The sequence below is a fragment of the Balaenoptera acutorostrata genome, chromosome 7 (genome assembly GCF_949987535.1).
Source record: "Balaenoptera acutorostrata chromosome 7, mBalAcu1.1, whole genome shotgun sequence".
In the NCBI taxonomy this organism is placed as follows: Eukaryota; Metazoa; Chordata; class Mammalia; order Artiodactyla; family Balaenopteridae; genus Balaenoptera; species Balaenoptera acutorostrata.
The window spans coordinates 92445180-92471208 of NC_080070.1; the positions used below are offsets into that span (position 1 = coordinate 92445180).

A 26029-nucleotide genomic window follows, 5' to 3' on the forward strand; every position below is an offset into this window, starting at 1 on the left:
AGGTGGATTGGTATGGCTGGGCCATAAGCAGTAGGGGAGAGGTGATGGAAAAGGAAAGACCATGAGCTGCCTTTAAATGAAGTGTGTAGGAGCAAATGAAAAGTTTGTGGTAGGAGAATGACATGGTCTGACGAGTGTTCTACGTTAAGAAGCTATTGTAGAAATCCTGGTGTTGGACTAGACGTGCAGAGATGTTAAGGCGAGTGACCTGATTGGGTGGGTAGGAGGGGTTTCTGGGAGGGGGAGGGGGTGATTCCAAGTTCTCTGAACTGGAAAACTAGGTGGATGGTGGCACAGGAGTCTACAAAGAGGGAATGTGAGAGTAGAATTTTCAGTTATTTGGAGTTTGAGGTAGTGATATTTTTTTTGGATACCATTAGATAAGCAAGTAAGGAGTTAGAAAAGCAAAGAAGTTCCACACTACAGTTTTCAGGGGAAATGAACTTTGGTAAAATGCATATGATTATTAAATAATGTATGTTTATTAATAAAAAAATAAAAACTCAAAACTTTGAAATTCAAGCATAATTGATCGAGTGGGATATATTCTTTCTGTAGTAAAGGAATGTGAAAGGTTATTATATTAACTTTTTTCTCTTGAGTCAATAATCAAGTTTTCTAGATCTTGGCATTTTAATTATTCCTCTTAGAGTTGTTAACTGGCCTCACTCATTCCCTCCTATTCAGGTTTCCATTGTGAAATGATGAGGAGGAGTCTCAAGCCTAATGTACTATTTCAGAGGCAGTCATGTAGAGGGGCCACGTTACCTCCCACGTTCATTATTAGTTGCTGATAAAATATGATCTAACTCCTGTTGGCCTCTCCCACTGCCTTTACCAAAGTTATAAATGATTTTTAATATGTCCTCAATAGTAAACCTCATGTATTTTGCTTTCCACATGTCCCTTAGATATTGCAATTCTTCATTTTAAAATAATTTTCCCAAATGCCATGGCTTGCCTTATTCAGCTGAAGCATGTTCCGTTACCTCTTTCAGACACTTCTAGTCTTTTTCTCATCATGCAATGCCATTCCTTCTCTTTTGTTTGTCCCGGCCAGGTTTACCCTTAAGATCACTGAACCAAATGTCAAATAGAATTAGACATTAAGATTTGAATTAGTCTTCAGTTAGCATTTCATAAAATACTGACAAATATATTGAGATGCATTTTTCCAAAATAATTTTATTGAGTGCATATGATAGATGCTGTGCTACACAGAGATACAACAGTGTGTCATGAAATACCATATTAAAGTAGATTACCAGCTCTAGCTGTTGTATTTTTATTGACATAATCAATTTCTTTCCTTTGCTTAGTTCCTTCCAAGCCAGTTACGTATATTTGTTGTGACTGTGTGATTCTTTAGATAGCTGCAAACCCAATGAAAAATTGCTGAGATAGACTCTGCTTTCCCACAAGTCCTGAGGAAGAATGATGTTGAAAACACAACATTTCTGCGTTCCTCTTTTTTGTGGGTGTCTTACGAAAGATCAGCAAGACTCAATGTGCTAAAAGTAACTTTGATACTTGTATTTAGTGATAATAATAATAATAATACCTCCACTACTTCAAAAAATGAAACCAAGTTCTGTTCTAAAAACTTTATCACTTTTCTGAGACAGTCCTTTAGGTAAATATTATTTTGCCCATTTTACATACGCAAATAGAAAACACAGGTCATCAGAGAAACTAATTTTAGTTTAAGGGACTTCAACATCTTTCACAAAATTATTTTGATGATAAAATATGTAAATTTTTGTATGGTCATATTTTCAGATAATTATCTTCAAAAATAAGAATGGTGCTTGAATGTGATAAATTGTATTAGTTAATACTTGAGTTTTCACAATGCTCGGGTAAAAGCCTTAACTCCCCATGGTCTAATGGCCTAGTCAACGGGGTAAGAATATATGAAACAGGATCTTTTCATCAGTAAAGCAAAATGTTGTCTTCATTAACTTTTCCACAGGAAATGGGATTTACCTTTTTTGACAGATAGGAATAGGGACCTTCAATAAGCTTAAATACTATGGGAGAATTAGTGATTTTTTAAAAAATGTATTAGTCACTTAAAGACCAAGACTGTGTTGTCCAGTGTGATAACCATGATCACAAGTGGGTGTTGTGCACTTGAAATGTGCCTGGTCTGAACTGAGATGTGTTACAAGTACACACTGAAATTTTAGTACTTACTATGAAAGAAAAAAAGTATATTATCTCAATAACTTTTATATTGATTTGATGTTGAATTGATAACATTTTTGAACGACTGAGTTAAATATGTTATTAGAATTTCAGATATTTCTTTTTACTTTCTTTAATGTGGCCATTAGAGGTTTAAAATTACAAATTAGGCTCACATTGTATCTCCTTTGAATATTGCTGAACTAGAGGGTTGACATTTTCGAAGAAGCTGAGCATTCATAAATTAGTGTGAATCTTTTGTTCTCAACACTTTCACAAACGCATTTCACAACAGTAGAAAGCTGAGATGATAATTTCAGACCTCAAAGAAATACAGCTTTCTAAATTAATTGTGCATTTTCATGGCCCTTTGATGCTAATCCATTGTTTACCTAAATCCACCTCTTTGGGGACCTTAAAGAAAGTGTAAGAAAGGATTTACCACTGGAATTGAGTCTTTCAGGATTAGAATATGTGTGGCTGCTTGCGAGCAGATGGGAGAATATTCTGGAAGTAGGTGTCGACATTTACAAAGATATGAAAGAGCACTGGGCATTAGGGATCAACACTGCAATTTCAGAAATGTAAAGTGAATAAAGTAAGATGAAGGAGGGAAGAGAGGAACAAATGTTTGTGAATAGATTGAAAATATATGTGAAAAGTTATGCACATTTTATTAATATTATTTCTTTGTTTCTGGTGTAAATTATAGGGGGTATAAAATTGACATCATGGCCATTAATTAATTTAAAACCCATTTATTAATTAACCACTGAGAGGTTATTATGTGCTAGGCATTCATCTAGGCAAGGAAACAACACTGAACAAAAACGACACAAGTTTATGCCCTTTTGGCATTTAACATTCTATTGGGAGAAGCCAATAATAAAAAGACAAATAAAATATATACTACATGTAAACAAATGTGAAATGCTATAGAGAAAAATACAGCCTGGGAGGGGAAAGTTGTCAGGAAAGTCCTCACTGGTAAGGTGACATTTGATCAGAAGCCTGAAGGAAGGGAGACCCGTGGGTGTTGGGAATGAGGCAGAGCCCCTGTGTAGGGATGCGTAGGCCTGGCTTGATCCAGGAACTGGTTCTTAGAATTGACTTATTGAGCAGATACTTCAGTCATTACTTGCAACCTGTGCATGCTCTTTCCATATTGCTTTTATACTCCCTACCTTTTATTATGAATGATATACATTTTTTTTAACAGTATAATGTGTCTAGAGCCAACTGCAATAAGATTATCATGTTGTTCACGGATGGAGGAGAAGAGAGAGCTCAGGAGATATTTACCAAATACAACAAAGACAAAAAAGTGAGTGTAATTTTTCCAATGTTTTAAATTTAATAGTAATTTAGGTGGTTTTTAAAGAGAGAGTGGTGGGGGTGGTGAGGGAAGACATTTTTGGTTAAAACATTAGTGTGCTGATTATAAAGTCATACAGATGGTTTATAAGCTAATTACTGAACTAAATGTTAGATATCTTCTGTGAGATTCGTAAGTACGTTATGACTAATTCATTAATAAAATAATTTGAACTTATAGAAGCCTATATAGGAATATATTTGTTTCTTTGTTTGTTCTCCTGCAGAGGAAAGTATTGTAGAAAGACCTGTTTTGAAAGTTCACCCACGTGGCTGAACCTACTGATAGTGTGGAAAATATCAAATGTAACTATTTTTTCTGGCACTGCTACTATCAGCTTATTTCAATTTTCTGACTGACTCTCCATATTTTATAAAAGATCAATGATTCTCAACTTGGTTTCTTAAAATGCTAAGGGTCCATAAATAAGTAATGAAAAATTATAACCTATATCTTGTGTTTCCAAAATTTCAACAGAAATTGTATGTTTCACAAAGGGACTCTTAAGGGTAAAATGCCAATTTACTTTGCTTTTAATTGAAATTTTTACCATTTTGAGAGGTGTGACTCGTCATTAACTCTAATGAATTGTTTTATATGCGTCTGAGGAATTAAAAAGAGAAAAAAATGTATATTAATACATTTAGGTAAATATACGTAAGTTATATATTTTGGCAGGCAAAATATTGTGAATAATAGGGTAGAGTATTAATGGAAAAATCTGGGACACTCTGAAACACCCTTAGGTACTTTAAAAATGATTCGATAAAGGAGCTGTTACAGTGGAGGATTACTGGACTGAATGTCAATGTTATGACATAGTATAAGTGTGTTTCATGTTTGGTAATTGCAATCATTGTTGCTTTTGTTGTGGTCATCCATGTACAATGCTTGGTGTCAGTCTATCTCTTGTAAAAATAAAATACAGTGTGTGTGTGTGGAAAAAAAAAAATGATTCGAGTTGAAAACATAGACATATTGGGCTGGCCAAAAAGTTCGTTCAGTTTTAAGTAAAAATAAAAGACACGTTTTTCATTTTCACTAGGAACTTTATTGAACAACATATCCGTTAACCAAGCGACCTTTTTGCCCAACCCAATACATATAACTTCAAATTATTCACAAAATTTTTTAATACTCAACTCTTTGATATTGCATATGCTATTAAAGTATAATGTCATATGACATAAGTTTAATGCAAAGGTTGTTATTTTTAAAACACCTGGTGACTTTGATTATACAGAAGAGCCATTCCTTTTGAAAAAGTTGATAAATGGACTGAACTGTTAATAGACTGAATATTTTCAAATGGTAACTTGATTTTGTGAATATTTGTTTCAAAAACATCAGTAGAATGAAAAGTAATGGGAAGATACAGATGTATTAACCTAAGATGTAGTGTGCATTACTTACTTTATTTAGTAACTGCTACTCATTGTTCAGAATCCTGGGCAATCATCACCCCCTGAAGGATGTTCCTGACACTTTCCTCCCACTTCAGGCTCGTGCTCTGATCCCATATAGCACAGTGTATTCAGCCCTATGCGTCCCTCACACTGTATTCTACCCACAAAATCTCTTCTCTGTTCCCTCTCTAGATGACAAGGTCCTACAAGACTGGGCCTTTGTATTGTTTAACTTTGAACTCTCAGCATCCTGCAGAGAGCACAGATTCAGAGATAGTTCTCAATACGTGGCAATAAGTAACTTGAGTATGTCTAACAAAAGTTGGAAGCATGATTTCTGTTATAGAACAAATTCATAATTGTAAAACATAACCTGGAGTAAGGACTATTTTGCTTATTTAAATATTCTCAATAATGTAACATTACCATGTTTTGAAGAACTCAAATGTAATAAAATAAATTTAGCCCAAATTGAACTCTATTAATATAATACATTTATCTCAATATCCTACTAATTAATCATACACTGATAATTTGGAAGAGACTTCTTAGCGTCTTATAGTCATAATTTCAAGTATATTTTATTATTTTGTGATAGAGGTATATAAGTGCAAGCCCCACTACTTTTCATTTTTTAATGAATATAAGTTTAGATAAATCTTTTCTTTAATTTTGATATCATCTGAACCAACCAGCAGGAATATCATTCACCTCTGGATATTTTTCTTCAAAAAGGAAGTTTCTTAAACAAATATGGCAATGAATGTTACAATCTATATCATAATTTGTACCTAAGATATATTCTGATTTCAAAGAGTAGAAAAAAACTTTAACAGGTTTAAATAAAAGAATTTAAATGTATAAAAAGAGAAGAAATTTTCATCTAAACTTTTTTTCTTTCTCTCCCCGAACTCTGTTTGTATATAGAATTAACACAATAATATGTCTTGGAGGCATATCATAAGTTTATTTTTTTCCTTTTTTTAAAATATAAGAGGTTTTATGCCATAAGGAAGACAATTGTATTCTACCCCGTTTTCACAAATTGTTCAGTTGATTGAATATATGAAGAATTAACTAGTTGAAAATCATTTTTCTATGTATATATCCTAAAAATGTCCAATGTAAATATTATTATCTTGAAACACTGCTTCTCATCCCCTTCACCTTTTATAGGAACTCCACGTTTTAAACAAAGGCATTTTGCAACATGCTAAACCACATAAGAAATTATTCATATTGAATTCATTTTTGTAAAACTGATGAATCTAATCTTACTCAACAGTCATGCTGTTTGCCTGTGAATGTTGCTGTGCTTTAAGGACACACACTTCTCCTAAGGACATATAATTTTTGTGAATTCCAAAGCAACTTTGAAAATTAAGTAGTCAGTGCTTAGTTTCTGTGATTTTAAAATAAATGTATGATTAGCTAAGAAAAGTTAAGATGTCCTTGGAATTAGATACTACATTTTTTATGTGAGTCTAATTTCAGTGGTGTAGCAAAGTTCTGTGATACACACTCATACATGTGTACATACTTACATACACAGATATATGCACACATATTTATATCTGTTTTAAATGGACATTCCTCTGTCCATCGTATCTCCAGGAACAAGGGACCATGTGTGTAACTTTGGCTTAGCTCTCTTATGTAAAGTTCAATGAGTACATTCCGACAGGTAGTTGAGAAGTGCTTAAGGCATGAGGAAGTAGAAATCTGAACATAAACTAATTTTTCTAAAATATTCGCAAATTTGCTAAGAAATACTAGGAAAAAAATAAGACAGTCAGTTCTGGGTGAAGCTGTGCACACACACATATGTGCATGCATACATTTTGTTTTTTTAAAGATGGAAGAGTCAAGTCATTATTATATGTTAAGGTTAGTAAAGGGATACCCAGACAAGAAAGCTTATAGTTACAAAACAGAGAAAGGATAGTTGATGGAGACCCTTGAAAGAGGTGGGATTGAGAGAGATACAGAGCACAGATATCTGAATTGGACAAGTAGGAATTATATTTCTGGAAACATTGTTGTACCACATTTCATATGCACTTTATTTCAAGTTCAATGGCTTTTCGAATTTCCTAATGTGGGAAAATCACATTAAACACAAAATTTGTCTCTTGGTATTTGTATGTTCTGTGTCCACTAACAGTGAAAATAGATGATGGCAGACAACCACTTTTAATTCACTTATATTTTTGAGTGTATTTGTACTTTGTCAAGACAACATTTACATAGTTAATTGTTTATGCCAAGGGTGTATGTGTGCAAATAGTGTGTAAATGTACCTACTAAAAACAATGTGTATATGTATAAGAGAGGTTTTTTCCACCATCTTCAAACATGGCTTCAGAGGGTTTTGGGTGAATTGTCAAACCCTTTCTAACTTTCCCGCCTTATTCAGACTTCTCTATACCTTCCATTCATCCACCCAGTCTGAGAGATTTGCTGCCACAGACACTGATATGGAAGATCATTGTCTATCTTTGTCATCTAAGGATGGGTATGGGTATGACAGACCAATTCTTTACCTGCAAAATTCATATATTACATAATAAGTTTATCAACTCAGAACTTCACTAGACACATTATCTTTCAAATGGCTGATGTATAAAACTGAATTTGATAGAGTTAGTAAAATAAAAACTTTCAATACTTTTAAAAATTCTATATTCGATCATAACTTTATTTTAAAGCATGCTCTTCAAGATAGAAGTTCACTTGTAACTTAAAAATATCAAAATTACAAAGTCCCAAAGTTTGGAGAGCTTTTAAAGAAAAAAAATCTGGAAACTACTCTTTGAATCCTACTTTCTCCCCAAGCCTCTTGCTTGACATTAATGTGGCTGCTGAATGATTCATTTAAAGTCATTTTTCATCCACATGACATTAGAAATCATTCAGAGCAACCCAGGTAGGTGCGATGAGGTACATCCAGAGAGCTGATGAATGAGGCTGCAGATATACAGCACAATTTAATGAGGCCAAAAGGTTTAAGAATTAGAACAAAATGTTTGGGTTCTTTTGAAATGTATTACTCTTGGGAATTAATCTACCTGATTATAGATAGGTACAGTTTAAAACTGAGTCCATGGTAATCTCCTCACACAGCTGTTCCACATTAAAATGCATTCACTTTCTAATCTTTACCTGCAACTATGCCATTCCTTAGGGCTCACCCATGTGTATGAGACTTCCTTAAAAATGGTGCCAAAACCAAAATGAACTCTTATCGTGGAGTGCAAACAAATGAATAAAGGAAAGTAAAACCAGACACAGAGTTGAAAGATAATTCCCAGACCTAGGAAAATTAAAGATATTTGATTTTCTGTATAATAGCAAAGGGATTTTGGTTAGCAGTACACACCTAAGATTGTCTAGCCAGCTAGAAAATAGTTCTCAGACTCTTAGGTTAATTCTCAGAATTAATCAAAAATAAAAAGGTATTCAAAATCTATAAAATGAAAATTTCAAAATAACTAGTAAATCGAAAGAGAAGAACAAATGGGAAAAAAGCATATGATAGATGTGGAATAATTTTTAAAATAAAGAATGCATAGCTTAAGTTATAATTGCCTGACAATAGATGCATTATTTTTTTTAATTCTTTAAAAAATGATTGGCAGTCTTTTCTATTTTTTTGTCAGATCCAAAATAGAGAGAAATAATTTATAGGCTACAAAAATCTAAATCAAATCCCAAATGGCTGAATCTGCCTATGTGTTTTATACAATAAGAGTGAAAACTGTCAATTACTTTTTCAACAGATGGTAGGGAAAATAATTCATGGCAAATAATTCATTGCCTTCTCAATTGTCTCTGCCTGGCTTCTCCATCGGGAAAGAATGAAGCCTTTGGAAGGAATGTTCAAACATGTGATGATGAAGGGCATTCAGACTTGTAGAATATTTAATACTGTTTAACAAATACACTGCTTCTAAAAAGTTTCATTTCATGTATTTTGGCACTTTCAACAGTTTCCAAAAGATTTTTCAGCTTTAGATTAGGAACTGTACCTGTGTTCTAAAAACCAAATATATTATGTATGCTGGACTTATGGTATAGCTGAAAACAATAATTACAAGTAACACTGGCCGAATAGAGAGATGATCAATTTAAAATGCATGTGTGTGTGTGCGTGTGCATGTGTGTATGTGTCCTTCTCTCTGACAGATTTATTTACATTTGCTTTCTTAGAATACAATTACTGTTGATAATTCATTGCCTAAACTAAGGAAAATATTATCAGGTACTTTCTCTTCAGGTCTGAGTAATATTACTTCCATACATTTTACAGAGTCCTTAATTTAGTAGCTAAAACAAATCCAATGAAAAATGAGGATAAGTATTACATTAAGCACAAAATATATTGCAAGACTTAAGCCATAGAGTGCAAAAAATGCACTCGAAATAATTTCTAGGTAGAATTGTGCCACCTAAAATTGGGATTGCCTTTTGTTTGTGTGAAATCATTCTACCAGGAGAGGCACTCTGTTCTGCTTTTTCTGTGGCTGCCTTCTCAGATTGAGAACTCTGCTTGCCGTGTATCTCTGCGCAGAGGTCTTCCCTGCTCGGTCTTTCTAGTGTGGTCTCCTTTCCCCACACACCTTCTTTTTCATTCTCTATTTCAGCACCATCTTTCCTCTTTGTTTTCTTTCTCCCAGATTACATTTTTTATTATTTTAATTATGTACTTATTCGTCTGTTATCTTGAACTCTCCTCTATTAAAAGCTCCATGAACTAGGGGTTGTGTTAGTTTGTAAACCTACCATTGACTCCTTAGAGGCTAGCAAGGGCTTGACGCACAGCAGTTGCTAAGTATATTTCCTGAGGATGCCCAGCATAAGTAAATATAAATATGCAATAAGTAAGCTCGAAGGTAAACTATAAAACATTCGTAAATGTTAAAAAACTCAATAGCTTTGCTCTTTTAAAAGCAAATAATTTAAAACAATTTTTTCCTTATAAGTGGAATGTAGAGTAAAATTTATGTTCCACTCTTGGATATGTCATCTTATAAGTAAGTAGGGAGGGCTTAAGTTTATATAAAAAAACTACTGTATTGATGGAACCTCTCCATTCACCCTCACCCATCCAACACGTAGTTTTTCATGAGTATTCTCATAATTAGTGTCAGTGAAGTATTTAGCATTACCCAAGAAGAACACCTGAAATGAATCAGTATATTGCTTATTTCCTGGCCTCTGCTGACAATAGTCTTTGCAGAGCTATAACTGCTTGGAAATGAAATGCGTCCATAGCTTATTCCTCCTGTGTCAAGTACTATAAATGTATGCAGAGGGAAGGGAAACCCAAAATTACTTCCTTATAATCTGATAATGCAAGGGTGATTCATTATAATTGTTAAAAATTTTAAACACCGACATAATCCTGAGGCGTGTGTCTATGTTACGTACGCACATGCAAGAGATGTGAGAGAAATATCTGCTTGGTGCTTTAAGATCATGTAGGCAAAACCTACTGCATTTTGTTTTCCTTTTTTAAAGTTGCTTTGTGTGATTTACTCAGACTAATTCAAAGGTCACTTATGAAATTCTTGCCTTCGTCAGACCCTGGGCAATTCCATGCAGATATATCTTATATGGACACAATGGCATTTAGACAATATTGGCTCCTTTTCTTTGGAGTTTATTGCTAAAATGTAATAAAGCAAGCCAAGTTTGTTCCTTTGGGAAGGTGTTACTTCAAGTTAATTTAAATTCTTTTTAAGGCACGAAAGGCTAGTATCCCACTAATGGAAAATGTTACCTCATTGAATTCTGATAGCTTGACTGTAGGAGACAATTGTAGTCACCATCATCATCATGGTCATCTTTATTACCATAGATAATATTTATTGTTCTTATTATTTTCCATATAATACAAAAGATTTTCATGTATTACTTCATTCACAATTGTAATAACCATATGACAAAAGATGTTTATTACCGTCAACATCATCCCCCTTTTGGAAATAAAACCAAAATTTGAGACGTTAAGGAACTTGTTGAAAGTTAAACAGCTACTAAAGTGGCAAAGTCAGTCATTTAAATGATCTACAGTCCAAATTTCATAACCTCATGTGGAATACGCCGTCTGGTTGTGTGTCTCTCTCTCCAGGGCAGCCTTGTGGCCATGCCAATCATCATTTGCCCACCCAGGATCTTTCCTTCTGGTCAGATAGCAAGGCTTTACTGCTAAGGGACATATTTCTCACAGCCTTAAGAGGCTAAGATGGATTAAACTAAGCCATCAGATCTTTGCAGGCTTGTAAGAACCTTTCAGATCGCTGGGCTTTATAAAATAAATTAAGTGTGAAAGATGCATTTGGACACTTATTTATTTCATAATGCTATAAAACTAGAGATGTAGGCTATTTTAAATGCTCTGGATTCTGATACACTTGTGAATTATGGAAACCACTGTAGAATTTTCTCCTAAAATATTCAGTCCAATCTAGTATTTTTATAGGCTTCATGCCAAAAATTTTAGTACGCACAGTAAATTAATAAAACCCATTTCTGACATTATTTTTCTAACATGAGTCGATAGCTGAAGTTTTTATTTTAGTTTTATTGGCTTTCTTTCTTCATAGTCTCATTTCCATTATTCCTTGGAGATTTGCCTATTGTAAATTAAACTTGAACTCTGGGTAACTGATAATTGTTGAGGTGACAGTTTCCAGTAACTGGGTTCTGCTGGGAAACAAGAAATTCCTATGGCTTTTAAAAATAGGTTGACCCTGTGGTTTTGGAAAAATCTTAATTGAAGACAAGTATTTTAGTCTTCAACAAACAAGACAAAATAAAAACCAGAGTAGCGGAAGTCTAGAACTGAAGGATAAATCAGTGGTGTATTGTAAGAAACCAATCAATAACCCAATTTGCTGTTAATTAAAAGTTTTCTCTGATCAAGAAGGTCAGGCTTGACATGTCAAATTTACATCTTGGAATTATAATGTTCTGTTCAGAGAAAAAATGATTTTTGAACCAACTGAAGGCCGAATTATATAAATTTGCAACTAATAATAGAGACTAATTTTTAATTGTTTTAAGTTTAATTTTATTAAATACGCTCTCAAATTACAATTTATTTTATGAATACTCTTATATAACTAAGCACGAGTCAATAATTATGAGTTATTTTCATTCTCTAGGAATAATACAGTACATAAATGGTTTAAGTGTACTATACATACTTTAATTTGCCTGAAAAAGTTTGCTCATCTCCATTGAGCAAGTCAGCGTAACATAAAAAAAAAAGATTATGAATTTACCATGATATAAGTATATGAAACAACCCAGATTATAAAATGCAAGATGTCTATCAGTCCGGTTTGGCTCTACTCTATTATAATAATGAACTGATTTATATGTCAGATGATATCAAAGTTTGTCTTATGTCCCTCTGGGAAAACGTTAAGACCACTCATTTAGCTATTCAATTTTTTTTCATTTAATACTTATTTCTATTTCTGTATAAGGCACTATAAAAGATACAGTAGTGCAATCTTGGAACTGTTTTAACCCTAGCCAGCGTTTATTCAATACTACCTTCGCACATTATTTCTGTTAGAGACCTAGACTCCAGCATTATGAAGAATATTTTTCAAAGCCATCTATAACTGTGTATGTTTCATATATAACCCTCACAGAGCTGAACATTCTGAAACATGGCCTAAAATCAACCAGTTCAGGATCATTTAGCAAATTTTCTAGGAACATTTCACTTAGAACAGAAGTCTCCAGTATGTATTTGTTACATGGATCTCATGTTGTAATTATCAATGTAAAGTTAACTTTGCTTTAATGGAGGCCTGATTTAAAGTAATAATTTGCTTAATGGAGACTTCAGATGAAATATTTCGCTTGTATGACTGCACATTGTGTTTCAAGTTATTTTATATGTCATTTTATTTGTTTTTATGTAAGATCATGTAAATACACTAATAAGAAAAGAACTCTAAAATTACACATCTTTGAGAATGTAATATACCTTAATTTCTAAATCGTGCCTATTTCAAGGAATCACTTTATTTTTTCCTTTCCCCAGAATTATAGCTAAGGAAGAATGGTACACTTAAAGAGGTGAAAAACACCAGAAGAATGAGGGGATAGCAATCATCTCTGTGGATTTGGCATCTGGAATTTTAGTTAGTTCATTAACTCTTCCACGGGGTGGCAGTAATATAGTGTGGAATAGGAGGAATGAAACTATCTAAAACTCCAAGTGGAAAGTTAGGATACAAAAATAATCAAATTTCACCAATTCATTGTGTACATGCACTATGAAATGTTGAATATCACACCTCCTTATGAAATCAATGAAGTTAAAGTCCTTATTACATAATTAGCTAAAATGTGTAAAGCAAAGCCAAATTCAGCATGGGTACAGCACCTGGGATTGAAGTAATGTTTATGTTGATTTTTTCACTGTCATATAAAGAATTAAAAAGTGTGAGTGGTTTATATTAAAATTTTCTCAACAAAATATATATTTATAAAATCATTTTAGAAAATTCTAAGATAATCTATAAAATCATTAAATTTTTACATGCATATGTTTTGTGTGTATGTGTATATCCCCCAAGAGAAAAATAAACATTTTAGATATATTAGAAAAAGTTTGTAAATATTGTAATGGTAAGGCAGTTGCTGAAACTATAGAAAGGTTGAATTTGTAAATTTTAAGATTTTAGTAACCATTGGTAGGAAAATTTCAGAAAAATAATGTCTTCAAAAGTGTCTAGGGGGCTTCCCTGGTGGCGCAGTGGTTGAGAATCTGCCTGCCAATTCAGGGGACACGGGTTCGACCCCTGGTCTGGGAAGATCCCACATGCCGCGGAGCAGGTGGGCCCGTGAGCCACAATTACTGAGCCTGCGCGTCTGGAGCCTGTGCTCCGCAACAAGAGAGGCCACGATAGTGAGAAGCCCGCGCACCGCGATGAAGAGTGGCCCCCGCTCGCCACAACTGGAGAAAGCCCTCGCACAGAAACGAAGACCCAACATAGCAATCAATCAATCAAACAATCAATCAATCAATCAATCTTTTTTAAAAAAAAGAAAAAAAAATGTCTAGGGACTTCCCAGGTGGTCCAGTGGGTAAGACTCAATGCTGTCAATGCAGGGGGCCCGTGTTCCCGATCCCTGGTCGGGGAACTAGATCCCGCATGCGTGCCGCAGCTGAACATCCATGTGCCACAACTCTTCATTGTGGCACAACTGAGAAAGCGGTAAAAATTATATATTTGTAATATGGGAATGATTCAGTCAGTTAATGCAGCCTATATTCAAATAGCCAGGGAAGGACCTATGTGATAAATGAATAAAGAGAGAGAAAAAAAAAGCCTAGTGTGCAGTAAAATTTTATTAAATTATAATTAATTATGACAATGTACACTTCGACACCCAGCTCTGATGCGGAATTCCTTAATTTGAACAACCTCTGAGGTCTCCATGGAGGCCAACGATGGGGGTCAGGCAAAACTTTTGTAGCAAAACGAATAAAACAACAAGTTTTGTTGTTGGTGGTTGTGTTTTACTAGTATGTTTTTTGGCTGAGTTGTGTTTATTTGGACTATTTAATGAATAACATCAGTCAAAATAATCACATAGTGTGTGTCTAAGTGTAGCCTCTTTGTTATTAGAAATGTTTGATTTCTAGGGATGTAGATATAATAATTCATTTAGTCTTATTATTTATTTCTTTGTACTGAAAAGTATTCTATGGAAAACATTTTACTGGAACGCTGTCGTGGTAAGAGGAGCGACCAGATAAAGCAGTGCTTTAAAAGTGTGAGACATGCTTTCAAATGTTAATTATGAAAGCCATCCCCAAGTGCTTTCTGGAGCATCTTGATTGTTTCCCTGCCCTGAATTCGCGTGACAGTTTTTTAAGGTATGGCAGTTAAATTGAACTGTTAGTAGGGTTGCCAACCTGTTTATAAAAATATTTCCATTTAGGAGCAAGTTTTACGATGTAAGTAGTGACGCTACACTGAAATACATAGCCCCCAAAATGACCCAATTGAAGATTTTAAGGAAATGAGGCTGCATTTTGCATTTTGAGGGATTGAGAGAGAGAGAGGTGGGTGTCACCAACTTCTGTTAAACTAGAACCAGTCATTTGTCCTTACAATTTGAGGTGATTAAAACTCTGACGTATGGCTTCCTACATAACTAGCCGAGGCAAACCCGGACGACCTAAGGGTGGCTCACATAAAACTTTACAAGTGAAACAACATCCCTGATGTACATTTTAGGGCAAGGATTGTCATGATGTGATCTCGGTGCAGTCAAGACCAGCAAAAGAACAGAGAACAGATGTGAAATCTCTTTCGAGGTTTGTGCTCTGCAGTTGTGCAAAAGATGAAACAGATGAAACGGTTAGAAAATGTCAATTCAAACAATCGACATGAATTAGGGAAACGCTCTTAACATAGTTCAAACCAGACCATAAATTCATGGAAAAGTGATTTTCTGCATGTTTATCTTTAGAAAAAGCTAAAATGATGAACTTACAATACCTGTTTACTTAGATTACTAAATTGGTAAAAATCGATATAAGTCAAATAGCCATTTTATTAAATACTTATTGACATCATTGAATTTATCTTCTATGCTTTTATACTATTTAAATTCAGTGGCTTCCAATGAATATATAAATTACTATAATTAAACACTATCTCAATTAAATTTTTAAACATTTGCATATTATATATTAGAAATAGTCAATATTTTGATTCTTTTTAAAAATGCTAGGAGCTTAAAATATTTATCATATATGCCAGTCATCTTTTATAGAAAGTAAGTAATATGACTAACATCATAATCATACATGTACATCCTAAATATTTCTATGATGTGAAAGTAGTGAAACCATCATTAAGTATAATGCCCTAAGCAACTAAAAGTATAATGACCATCTTTCTATATACATTTTTATAATCTCATACCTATGAAATAGGACTTTTTTTTTTTCTTTGCAGTGACTAAATATGTGAATAATATGTCTTAACCAAGTGAGACAGGTGAAGTTGGGTTGAACCTGAAAGATGCCATTTCTACTAATGAAACTTTAGTCATGATCCTGCCACAGGATTGACATATGGTGCAGGGCACCCAAGTACTAACTTAAATTCAGTAACTGAAGTCTATTTTTACAGTAGATTATGTGGTTTCTCTCTGGTGCCTTCTTGAGTGATTTAGTGGCCTCAATTCTTCTTGTCACATTAATTAACTGAAAACCATGCTTTTACATGTTTTTTATTTTAGTTATTTTGTTTTGCCTTTCAATTAAATTTTATGCAGCCTAACAGATACCCATTTTTCAATTCACCAGGTACGTGTATTCACATTTTCAGTTGGTCAACATAATTATGACAGAGGACCTATTCAGTGGATGGCCTGTGAAAATAAAGGTAACAAGTCTGTTTACTTGACCACATTTTATTATACGAAGAAGAATTTGGTAGTTGTTAGTTCTACATATTATCATTTAAAATACTCTAAAGTTATAGCTAATTTTTTATAGGAATCAAGGCAAGAATAAGATGCTGAAGATGTTTTCTATTAAAAAAACATACACATAAGAAACTTTGATATTAGTGTTGCATTACATTAAAATGCAGACATCTGATCATATTGTACATTTATAAAGGAGTATATTTTATTACATGATACTAATGATGCTTATCAAATATAACTTGACATGAAGAATTAAGAATGAAACAATATCTGAATTATGTAAAACTTAGATATCAGGAAGTGTGACACAATATGCACATTTTTTTCTCTGAGTGGTTAAATTATTGTTTCTTTAAATGTCTTCTTATACATTCCTAGGTAATTCAGACTTTGTGCAGTGAACCTATATTACTTTTATACTCAGACAAAAAAACCATGTTATTTGAAAAATGCCACATGGCAATAAAAAGAACGTAGATTTATTCTGAAAGCTATTTTTAGGCAGGTATTTTATATGAATATAATTGTTAGATACCCATCACTGTGTATTTTTAATAATTTCTTCAATGAAAAAAAATTTTAATGATACCAGGTTCCCTACTGCTTTGTAGAAAAATAACATTTGTTTTATACAGTCTAAGAAATGTAGTGTTATTTCTCATAAAGCCTGTGTATTTGCTATGAGAATACATTCATCAAACATTTTCCAGATTTATCAGTGATGTTGATATTTTAGTGTTTGCTCAATTAGAAGTGCTCAGTGTCTCCTACAAAGCCATGAAATAATTTTGTGGTCCTTTATTTTATCATAATGTTTATATGTATAAATCTGTATATATATATATATATTTCAGGTTATTATTATGAAATTCCTTCCATTGGAGCAATAAGAATCAATACTCAGGTATGGTTTTTTAAAACTTGTTTAAAGTATTTTTTCAAACTAGGGTATTTCTTCGCTGCTTTAAATATGCTCAATATGGATAAAATGGGTGAAAATGAATAAATGATTCATACTATTCCATTTGTAATAAAATGATGAGTATCATGGTAATGTATTGGTTTTCATTTCATTAAGGTTCCAAGTGTTTTTAAACATCCAAAACTCAGGCAAAAATATATGAGTATTTTTTTCTTCTCAGATGTTAAAAACATAATAGAAAGTAAATAAAATCAGTTTACTAACAGTCTCATCATATAATTTCAACTTGGTTCTATTGCAAATTATTTAAATGAGTTTCTCCAAGTTGTAGGTACAACAGAAAATTAAACAATAATTATTACAACTTACAACAAGGAGATGATTTTTCTGCAACCATTCAGTTGAAAACATGCTTGTTAAATAACCAGGGAGATTGAAGCAATTAAGTTAATTTAAATGTATATTATTTTTAAATATTCCTAAATTGCTACTTAAACTCATTAATTCTAAACATAACTGAGGGTCTACAAAATAAACTAAGTCAAAATTTAGCACAGATAACGTGGCATTTGTGGAAATGAATACTGAATACATTGAATTTTGAAATGAAACAGCAGCTGTATTTAAGCCTGATGTCTAGATTTGGCACAGTAGTTCATGTATTTTTTGATATGTTTAAATGTAGTTTTGAATTTCAGCCAAACAATCTGTGATATGAAAACAAGTACGTGGCTGCTTTATTATTTCAAATTTGTGTAGTTCCATCCAGTAAATCACAGAGCCTTAAATAGTTTAGATTAACATAAAACAATTCACAAGGAACCTACTTCACTTATTGTTGGCTGAACCTCAGAAAGAGAATATTTTGTTACTAGAAAAAAAACTGGGGTAGATACATTGTATAAATAATATAAGTCAAATATTATTGATTCTAAGTATGCAGACATACCATTTATGGAGTACCCAAAGTAGGAATTGAATGATTATATGCTTAACTTTCTTAATAATTTTGATTCCATCTTCATTTTTAACTCTAGATAATTTTTTCTCTGTGGAGTTTTTTTTTTTTTTTTTTTTTTAGCACTGCATTCCTAGTTTTCAACCACGTAACTCCTTTTTATGTATATGTATATATAGGAATATTTGGATGTTCTGGGAAGACCAATGGTTTTAGCAGGAGACAAAGCTAAGCAAGTCCAGTGGACAAATGTATACCTGGATGCACTGGTAAGCTAGGCTGTTCAACCAAAGACTGTCATAACAAAAGCACACGGCTGACTTCTATTTCTTTCTAGCTTCCATTTCTCTTTTCCTGTTCATGAAACCCTTTCAAAATTCCTTCTATCACAACCTTCTTTGCTAGAATTTAGATAATTTACATAAAAATGTAGACTTATGTGTAGTGGAGAACCACAGATGTGAAGTGTTATTTTTCAGTTGCCATTGAGGATGTAGAATTTCAAACCTGTAATCTTGAATTTAAGACCATTTTGATAACTTTTTGAATTTTTATGTAAAAAAAATACTAAAGTCACATGAATTAGTACCTATTACTGCAGATTTTGAACAGGAATTGTGAAGAAGGTATTTTTAAAATAGACTTCAGCTAGCAGAAGCATGTATATCCTCCATATCTCAAACCAGACTCAACAAAACTCAGAAGTACATGCAGTTAAATAGAAAGTATCTTACCCTATCCTGGAACAATCACAAACCTAACCACCTCTTCATATATAATTTCTTGCTTTAGATTCAACCCCAAATATTTATGGAAATAGCCATTGAAGTGATCAAATCTGGTGTGAAATGACAAATAAAAACATGTTAATCTGTCCACTACACAATAGAAATTTTAGTACAGGTACGCCATCAAATTTCAAAGCATTGGCTCTCAACTGGTGGTAATTTTGCCCCTCAGGTCATTTGGAAATATCCATAGGTACTATTGATTGTCATGACTGAATAGGGAGGGGTTGCTACTGGCATCCAATGAATAGATGCCAGGGATGCTGTTAGACATCCCACACAATGCACAAAACAGTCACACACACCGCCAACACACACACATACACACACACAACAAAGAATTATCCAGCTCAAAATATCAATAGGGCCGAAGTTGGGAAATCATGTTTTAATGTAATTTTTACTTTCCTGGTATGAAAGTTATCAATAGTAATTATCATATTTAAGATTTACTCATACGCTTAACTTAATTAGAGAAGACTTTATTAACAATTTTACTAATGTAATATATTGGAGAGACTTAAAATATTAAGCCCTGAAAAGTAAATGCTAATTCAATAACCCCTTTTCCTACTTGGAGTTCAATTATATGCTGATACTACTTTTCTGAATGCAATGATGAACCCAAAGGGCAGAATGCAATCCATTTAGAATTACTTATCATTTGGTTCTTGTAAAATAAACATACACAGGAAGTTAGAAGAAAAATAGGCACTATTAGCAGCAGCCTTGCGTGCTGAGAAAGATAAAGTGAAGCTTGCTTACCTCAAGCCCTCGCTAAAATTACTGTCCAGTGTTCCTTCTTGACATCACATATTTATTTAAGGTCACATGGTCAACTAAATCTATGGTCAAAATGTTTCACGTATCCAAATCCATCACAGGACAAAGTATGATAGGAGGAGTCAATAACTATGCCCTGTTGTATTTCCTATGACCAGAAGTTCATTAACCAGCATGTCTGCCTTGTTGGTGAGGTTCTTACTGATAGCACAAATGACTTTAGGAAGAGATTTGGGTTCTAAATATGCTGTTCTACCAGCTGAAACTAAATGTGGGAAAAAAAAAAGGAAACAAATGAAGCAAATGAATTGTCTAGTCAGTGGATATACAGAACATTCTTTTTACTGACTTCAGAATAAAAAGTGACCCATCTTTCATTTCTAAGTATTTGTTTATAATCTCTGCACATAGCAGATTCAAAATATATGCCGGTCAAATTAACAGTTATTTTAACAAGAAAAAGGTAAAAATAATCCAAGACAAAATGTAATGAATATAATGGGAAAAACGAAGAGAGCTCTGGAAATCAGAAGAAAGAAGGCCATATATTTGGGGATAGAGTAGAGTGAGGTTAAAAAGATGGTGTCGTGTTAGCTAAATATATGAGTCTAGGTAAGGTTTCTAAACTTGGTGATGAGTAGTGAAATCAGAGAAGGGAGGTGCAGTATGAAAATTGGAGAAGTGCCAGGTATATTGAAAGAATGATACCTCAGTCACTTGTGGAGATAATGGGAGATGAGAACAGAAGCAAGACTGGGACAAAATTGTGGAGGGTTCATTTTATTTGGGAGACAAAGTGAGGCTCTTTATGTTAGAGAGATGAAAAGAGTTGCACCCTAGAAACTAAACATCAAATAAATTCCAGGAGGCAGAAATCTTATTTCTCTTTTTTAGAGACTTGCACAGTGCCTTGGAATAGAGTACAATTTTTTTGGTCTGCTTAATGAAGGAGGGAGAAAATGGAAGTCAGGCACAAATAAGTTCATCCATAATTTTGTCTAATATGTTAGAAGACTAGTATCTCATTTGGGGGGCACATATTACCATATTGAGAAGCAAATTATGGTATTCTGCGTAAATGTAAAAGTTATGCAACAAAAAAGAGCACCCATATATACCTTATCTTATACCGTGCTACCATTTTTAAAACTGTGCGTATACATGTACGGTCGGTCGTCCATATCCGTGTGTTCCACGTCTGTAGGCACAACCAACTGCAGATTGAAAACATTCAGGAAAAAAGAATTTCAGAAAGTTCTTAAAAGCAAAACTTGAATTTGCCAGGCACTGGCAACTGTTTATATAACATTTACATTGTATTTACAACTATTTACATTGTATTAGGTATTATAAGTTATCTAGAGATAATTTGAAGTCTATGGGAAGTTGTGCATGGGTTATATGCAAATACTACCCATTTTATATAAGGGACTTGAACATCCGTGGATTTTGGTGTCTTGGATACTAGGTTTCTAAATTATCTGTAATCTGCCTTTCTTTGAGGTGGAAAGTTTTCATTGCAAATATTAATTTGCATATTCAATTAAGGATTTTTCATGGTCACATGTTCTTCCTTAGGATTAGGTAGAAAGCCAACATGTATATCATACAGCCAACTACGTGTAGTCATTTCCTTAATTTTAATTTTCTTGGTTCCAAACAATTTGATATCTTGTTCTGCTGAAAGCCTATGATTGTCCATCCGCACTAATTCAGTTCCCATTGTTTTTGAGCTTCCCACATGTATAATTAATAATAAACCATAGCCTAAGCCATTTTCTTTATAAGACCGTGCTGTTTCTAGAATTAGAACAGGAGTCATGAGATTTGGATTTGGGGTCACTATTCACAAAAAGATTACTAATATTTTCTCAGCAAATTCAAAATTTTCAACAATAATTTTTAAATTATTTTAAAGAGTAATTTTGTTGAAAATGTAGTTTTGACATGAAATAGTGTTAAAAGAAATATAATTGTTGCAGATGACAGTCATAAAAAAGCAACCTCTGACCTGAAAATTAGTTTATTCCAACTAATCTCTGTGGATTCATGTAACATAGGAAACTATCTACATGCTGAGTAACAGTATGTGATTATTTTTATTATACTAAAAGGCTTCATGACTGGACTTACATATTTGATGCTTGCAGTTGTCTTGTCTGCATCATTTCACTTTGTCAAAAATCACTATTTATTTTGGAGAGTACTTAGAAGCAATATTGCTTCTTTTGAACATCATAGTATACTTACCTAGAATATCCCAGAGATGCAGTATCAGTAGCATGTTTTTTTTCTGTTTATAATGTTATTCTGCTACACATTTGTGGTTTAGCATGAAGTCTTTGGCTTAGGGCATGAAAAAAGTTAAGAATGAAGCAAAAAGAAAGGAAGGTTAAGTAAATCATTTGAAACAATATTTTAATATCACTCTGCTCATGGTGGTCCCTGGTATTAGGAGAACTATCACTCACTATGAAAAAAAGAGTGGAGGGGCAGGATTACTGAAATGTTTAGTGTAATTTGATTTTTATAGTTATTTGCAATGCTCTCTTAAGAGTGTTATTTTAGATGTTGAGTGCTTAAAGAACTGCCTACTAGATCCTGCTTATTTCTAAGACATTTCATTGCCTTTTTAAAAAGTAAGCTTTCAAAATCAATTACTAATTTTTTGTGGCTGTTTATAAAGTAACTAAAATGCACTGTCTGATATCAAAAACTAATGCAGAATGATAAAGTTTAAATTGTAATTTTAATTTGACTTTTCTCTCTGAATCTATTTTAAGGAACTGGGACTTGTCATTACTGGAACTCTTCCGGTCTTCAACATAACCGGCCAAAATGAAAATAAGACAAACTTAAAGGTTAAAAGTTAATTGATAAAATTAATAATAATAAATGATAAGCTATGACGTTGAAGCTCAGTGTGGATAAGATATTTCTATAAGGAAATACATACAATGTAACTGTCTTGTGAGGCGGGAAGTAAAAGGCAGCAGCTGCCTATGTGATAACCACCTGGGAAAAAGGAAATGCAGGTCAAGTTCTCAGTTCCCCAGAGCCAAGATTCAGCTTAACTCTATTTAACTATGACTTGATGAGAACACAAGTTCAGAACTCCAGGAGTAATTACATGATAAATGGGTAGTACTATTGTGTGCACATTTTTAAATGCATCTAAGATATCCTTGGAGTTCAGAAAGAAAAATCCAAAGAAAAAAACCATGGTGATGTTTGTATCAGGTGTATAGGTACCTTTTTAGAATCACTCCTCCTCCAACTTACATTCAAAGGATAGTTTTTTTTAATTGTCGTGTAACTTAAGGATCTGATTTAAATGAATAGTTCTCATTATTTTTTTCTCTTTTTTTAAGATTCAGGAAAAATACTTAATGAGTTTCATTAAAAATGTTGATTTCTATAATGCTGGTAATATTGTCAGTGTAATATAATGCTACCAACTTGAAGTTCTACAAGTTTTGAAAAACATGTCTCTTGTACTTGTTAAATTGTTTCATTTTTTAAAAATACTTTTGATTGAAAAGTAGGTTTACATTTCTGTTTCTTAGCTTACATAAGAAGGAATTTAAGAATGTGGGAGAAGTTAAGATTTTTTAATGCTAAATACTCATTTTATAGTTTGGTTGACATTCCTGATTTGAGGGAAATTTATTTCCAGTTTATAATATAATGAAGTCGGTTGCACTAAAGTGTTGCTTGTTCACTTATTATAAACGTCAGTGGAACTCCTTATTTTAATAATGTAGCCATAGAAAACACTGGTTATTCCTCTTTGGGGGCCCATTACCATTCTTAACTATCTGCTGGTTCTAGTCATCATAACTCAGGAAGGAGTAATTCTCTTAACTCATGTAGATTATCTAAGGGAATGCTTAAATTTGGGGTATTTGCTCAGACTAGGGTTGGTTCATGGGAAAAGAGCACAGTTGTTGACATGACTTTCTCGTTCTATGTGCACCTACACAAAATTTAAAATGTTCTTGTGATAACTATTAACTGGATTATGATTTTCTTTGTAACATTTTGATTTATTTTATAATTTATATAATTACATTTAAGACGAAAATTCCTGATTCTAAATTTTAATGCCATTCACATCCTATGTCCCATAGAAGATTATGATAACAGTTTACCACATGGCCTTTCTGATTTGCAACTAAAACTGTGATGCCCATTGTTTGGTATTTAGAAGTTAGCAGCAACCAGAAATAGTGTTGGAAGAATTTCTGCTATTTTATTACAAATAAGGTCACATATTGTACTTTTCACGTATACACAGGTATTATCAGCAGCAAAAATCCATGGTTTTCTCATTCCATATTGCCTAATTAACTTTAAACTGGACATTTTTGTGATTTCTTAATCATAGCATACCAAAAAGTTAGTTTACACTCACACACACACACACACACACACACACACACACACACACCCCTACAGCTGCTGACTGTACAACAATTAAAATAAGTATTAGTACAAGAAGTATCAAATTTAAAATTTCATATATCTTTTGTACTTTAGCTTTAATCATCAAGATTTCAATTTTTAAGCTAAATAATAATGATACAGTTGTGGGAATATAATAAAAGCTGAGAATCATTGCAAGTTGATACCAAAAGTGCCTCACCCTTACATATATGTATGTTTAAGCTAGTATGGAATACAACCATTGTCAAGCAGAAGGATGAACATATATAATAATTGTGTAGAAATACGTAAATTTTCTGTAGAAAATACACTGCCTTTTGCTATCTTATTATAGAACCAGCTGATTCTTGGTGTGATGGGAGTTGATGTGTCTTTGGAAGATATTAAAAGACTGACACCACGTTTTACAGTAAGATGCAATTTACTCTTTTGGTAACTTTTCTGTTTTAAAACTCTGTACTAATTTAGCTTGTTTTTAAAGCACTTAAAAGGAACTCTCAAAAATTTTGTGCCGTTATCTTAGCAAAGGAATTAAATATTTAAAAGGATTCTTAAAAGAGTGTAAAGATATCACGTTATCTTTCTTTATGCTTTAAAATATGTATTTAAGAGGTTTTTTTTTTAAAGAATGTGGATTTCTGATTGCGACTCAGGAATCTTTAAGATTGTTTCTTATTATTTTTCAGCTGTGCCCCAATGGCTATTATTTTGCAATTGATCCTAATGGTTATGTTTTATTACATCCAAATCTTCAGCCAAAGGTATGTATATAATTTATTTACAATGATTAGTGTTCTGTAAAATTAATGATTAATGTTCTTAAAAGGTTCGTCATTTTTAAATTCACTATACAGCACTAAGTATAAAGGAACATTATACCTGTAACGTTAATAGATGACAAGACCACAGTTTATAATATATGAAGGTGTGAAAACGGTTTTCGTTTTCTCTTACCTGTTTAGTTCTGAAATGTTTCTATCCACTATCCAGCTAACCAATATTCCTATCTCAAAGGCAGCCATTATCACCTCCTGGGCCTGAGCTTCACACATCCCACTTGGTATTTTGATTAGGCTGTAAGGTGGTGAAGGAGATGGCCTGGATAGGTGTGAACTTGAGAGCATTATTCATGTTCCTCTATTCGTAGGCCATTTGCATTGCCCTTTTTTTTCTGGTAATTATCTCTCCTTTCCATCTGCCAGGCTTATAAAGATGTGTATGAAATTCAAAAAGAAAAACTCAAATGGGATGGGCTTCAGAAGTGGGAAGGGTTTATTAATCAGGGAGTTATATGGAAGTGATAAAATTCCATACATGAACCATTTTATCCTAATCTTTATGCCTATTTTCCCAGGATATAAAATACTTTCCTAAATGTCTAATCCAACTCATTTCACTTTTCATTAATGCTTCACAGGTAAAAAACTTTATTTATCCAGAAGTAAATTGGCAAAACCTTATGTATTTTTAATTTATAAGCATCTTCAAGTTATTGTTTAACTTTAAAGATAATATTAAGGATACTTTAAACCATGCTGGATGGAAATATATACAGACTTATGCATATTATTTCCTTCTCCCCAGGCATGGAGATTTAATGTTAGTGATGTTTTAGGACACATACAAGTATGTATGTGCATACACACACACACACACACACACACACAGTTGGGTCATTAAAAACTG

At 33.0% G+C, this 26029-nt stretch overlaps 1 protein-coding gene across 7 annotated transcripts in view; it reads left to right on the forward strand.

The window, feature by feature from the left end:
* The window catches only part of CACNA2D1 (calcium voltage-gated channel auxiliary subunit alpha2delta 1), a 501522-nt gene that overhangs the window by 411464 nt on the left and 64029 nt on the right, over positions 1 to 26029 (forward strand). For all 7 annotated transcript variants that reach the window (XM_057549676.1, XM_007178942.2, XM_007178943.2 and 4 more), the window contains 7 exons: positions 3407 to 3511; positions 16322 to 16400; positions 17301 to 17350; positions 18506 to 18595; positions 22681 to 22758; positions 24678 to 24752; positions 25030 to 25104. In XM_057549676.1, the coding sequence (XP_057405659.1) occupies positions 3407 to 3511; positions 16322 to 16400; positions 17301 to 17350; positions 18506 to 18595; positions 22681 to 22758; positions 24678 to 24752; positions 25030 to 25104 (552 nt within the window). The remainder of the gene's footprint in view (positions 1 to 3406; positions 3512 to 16321; positions 16401 to 17300; positions 17351 to 18505; positions 18596 to 22680; positions 22759 to 24677; positions 24753 to 25029; positions 25105 to 26029) is intronic.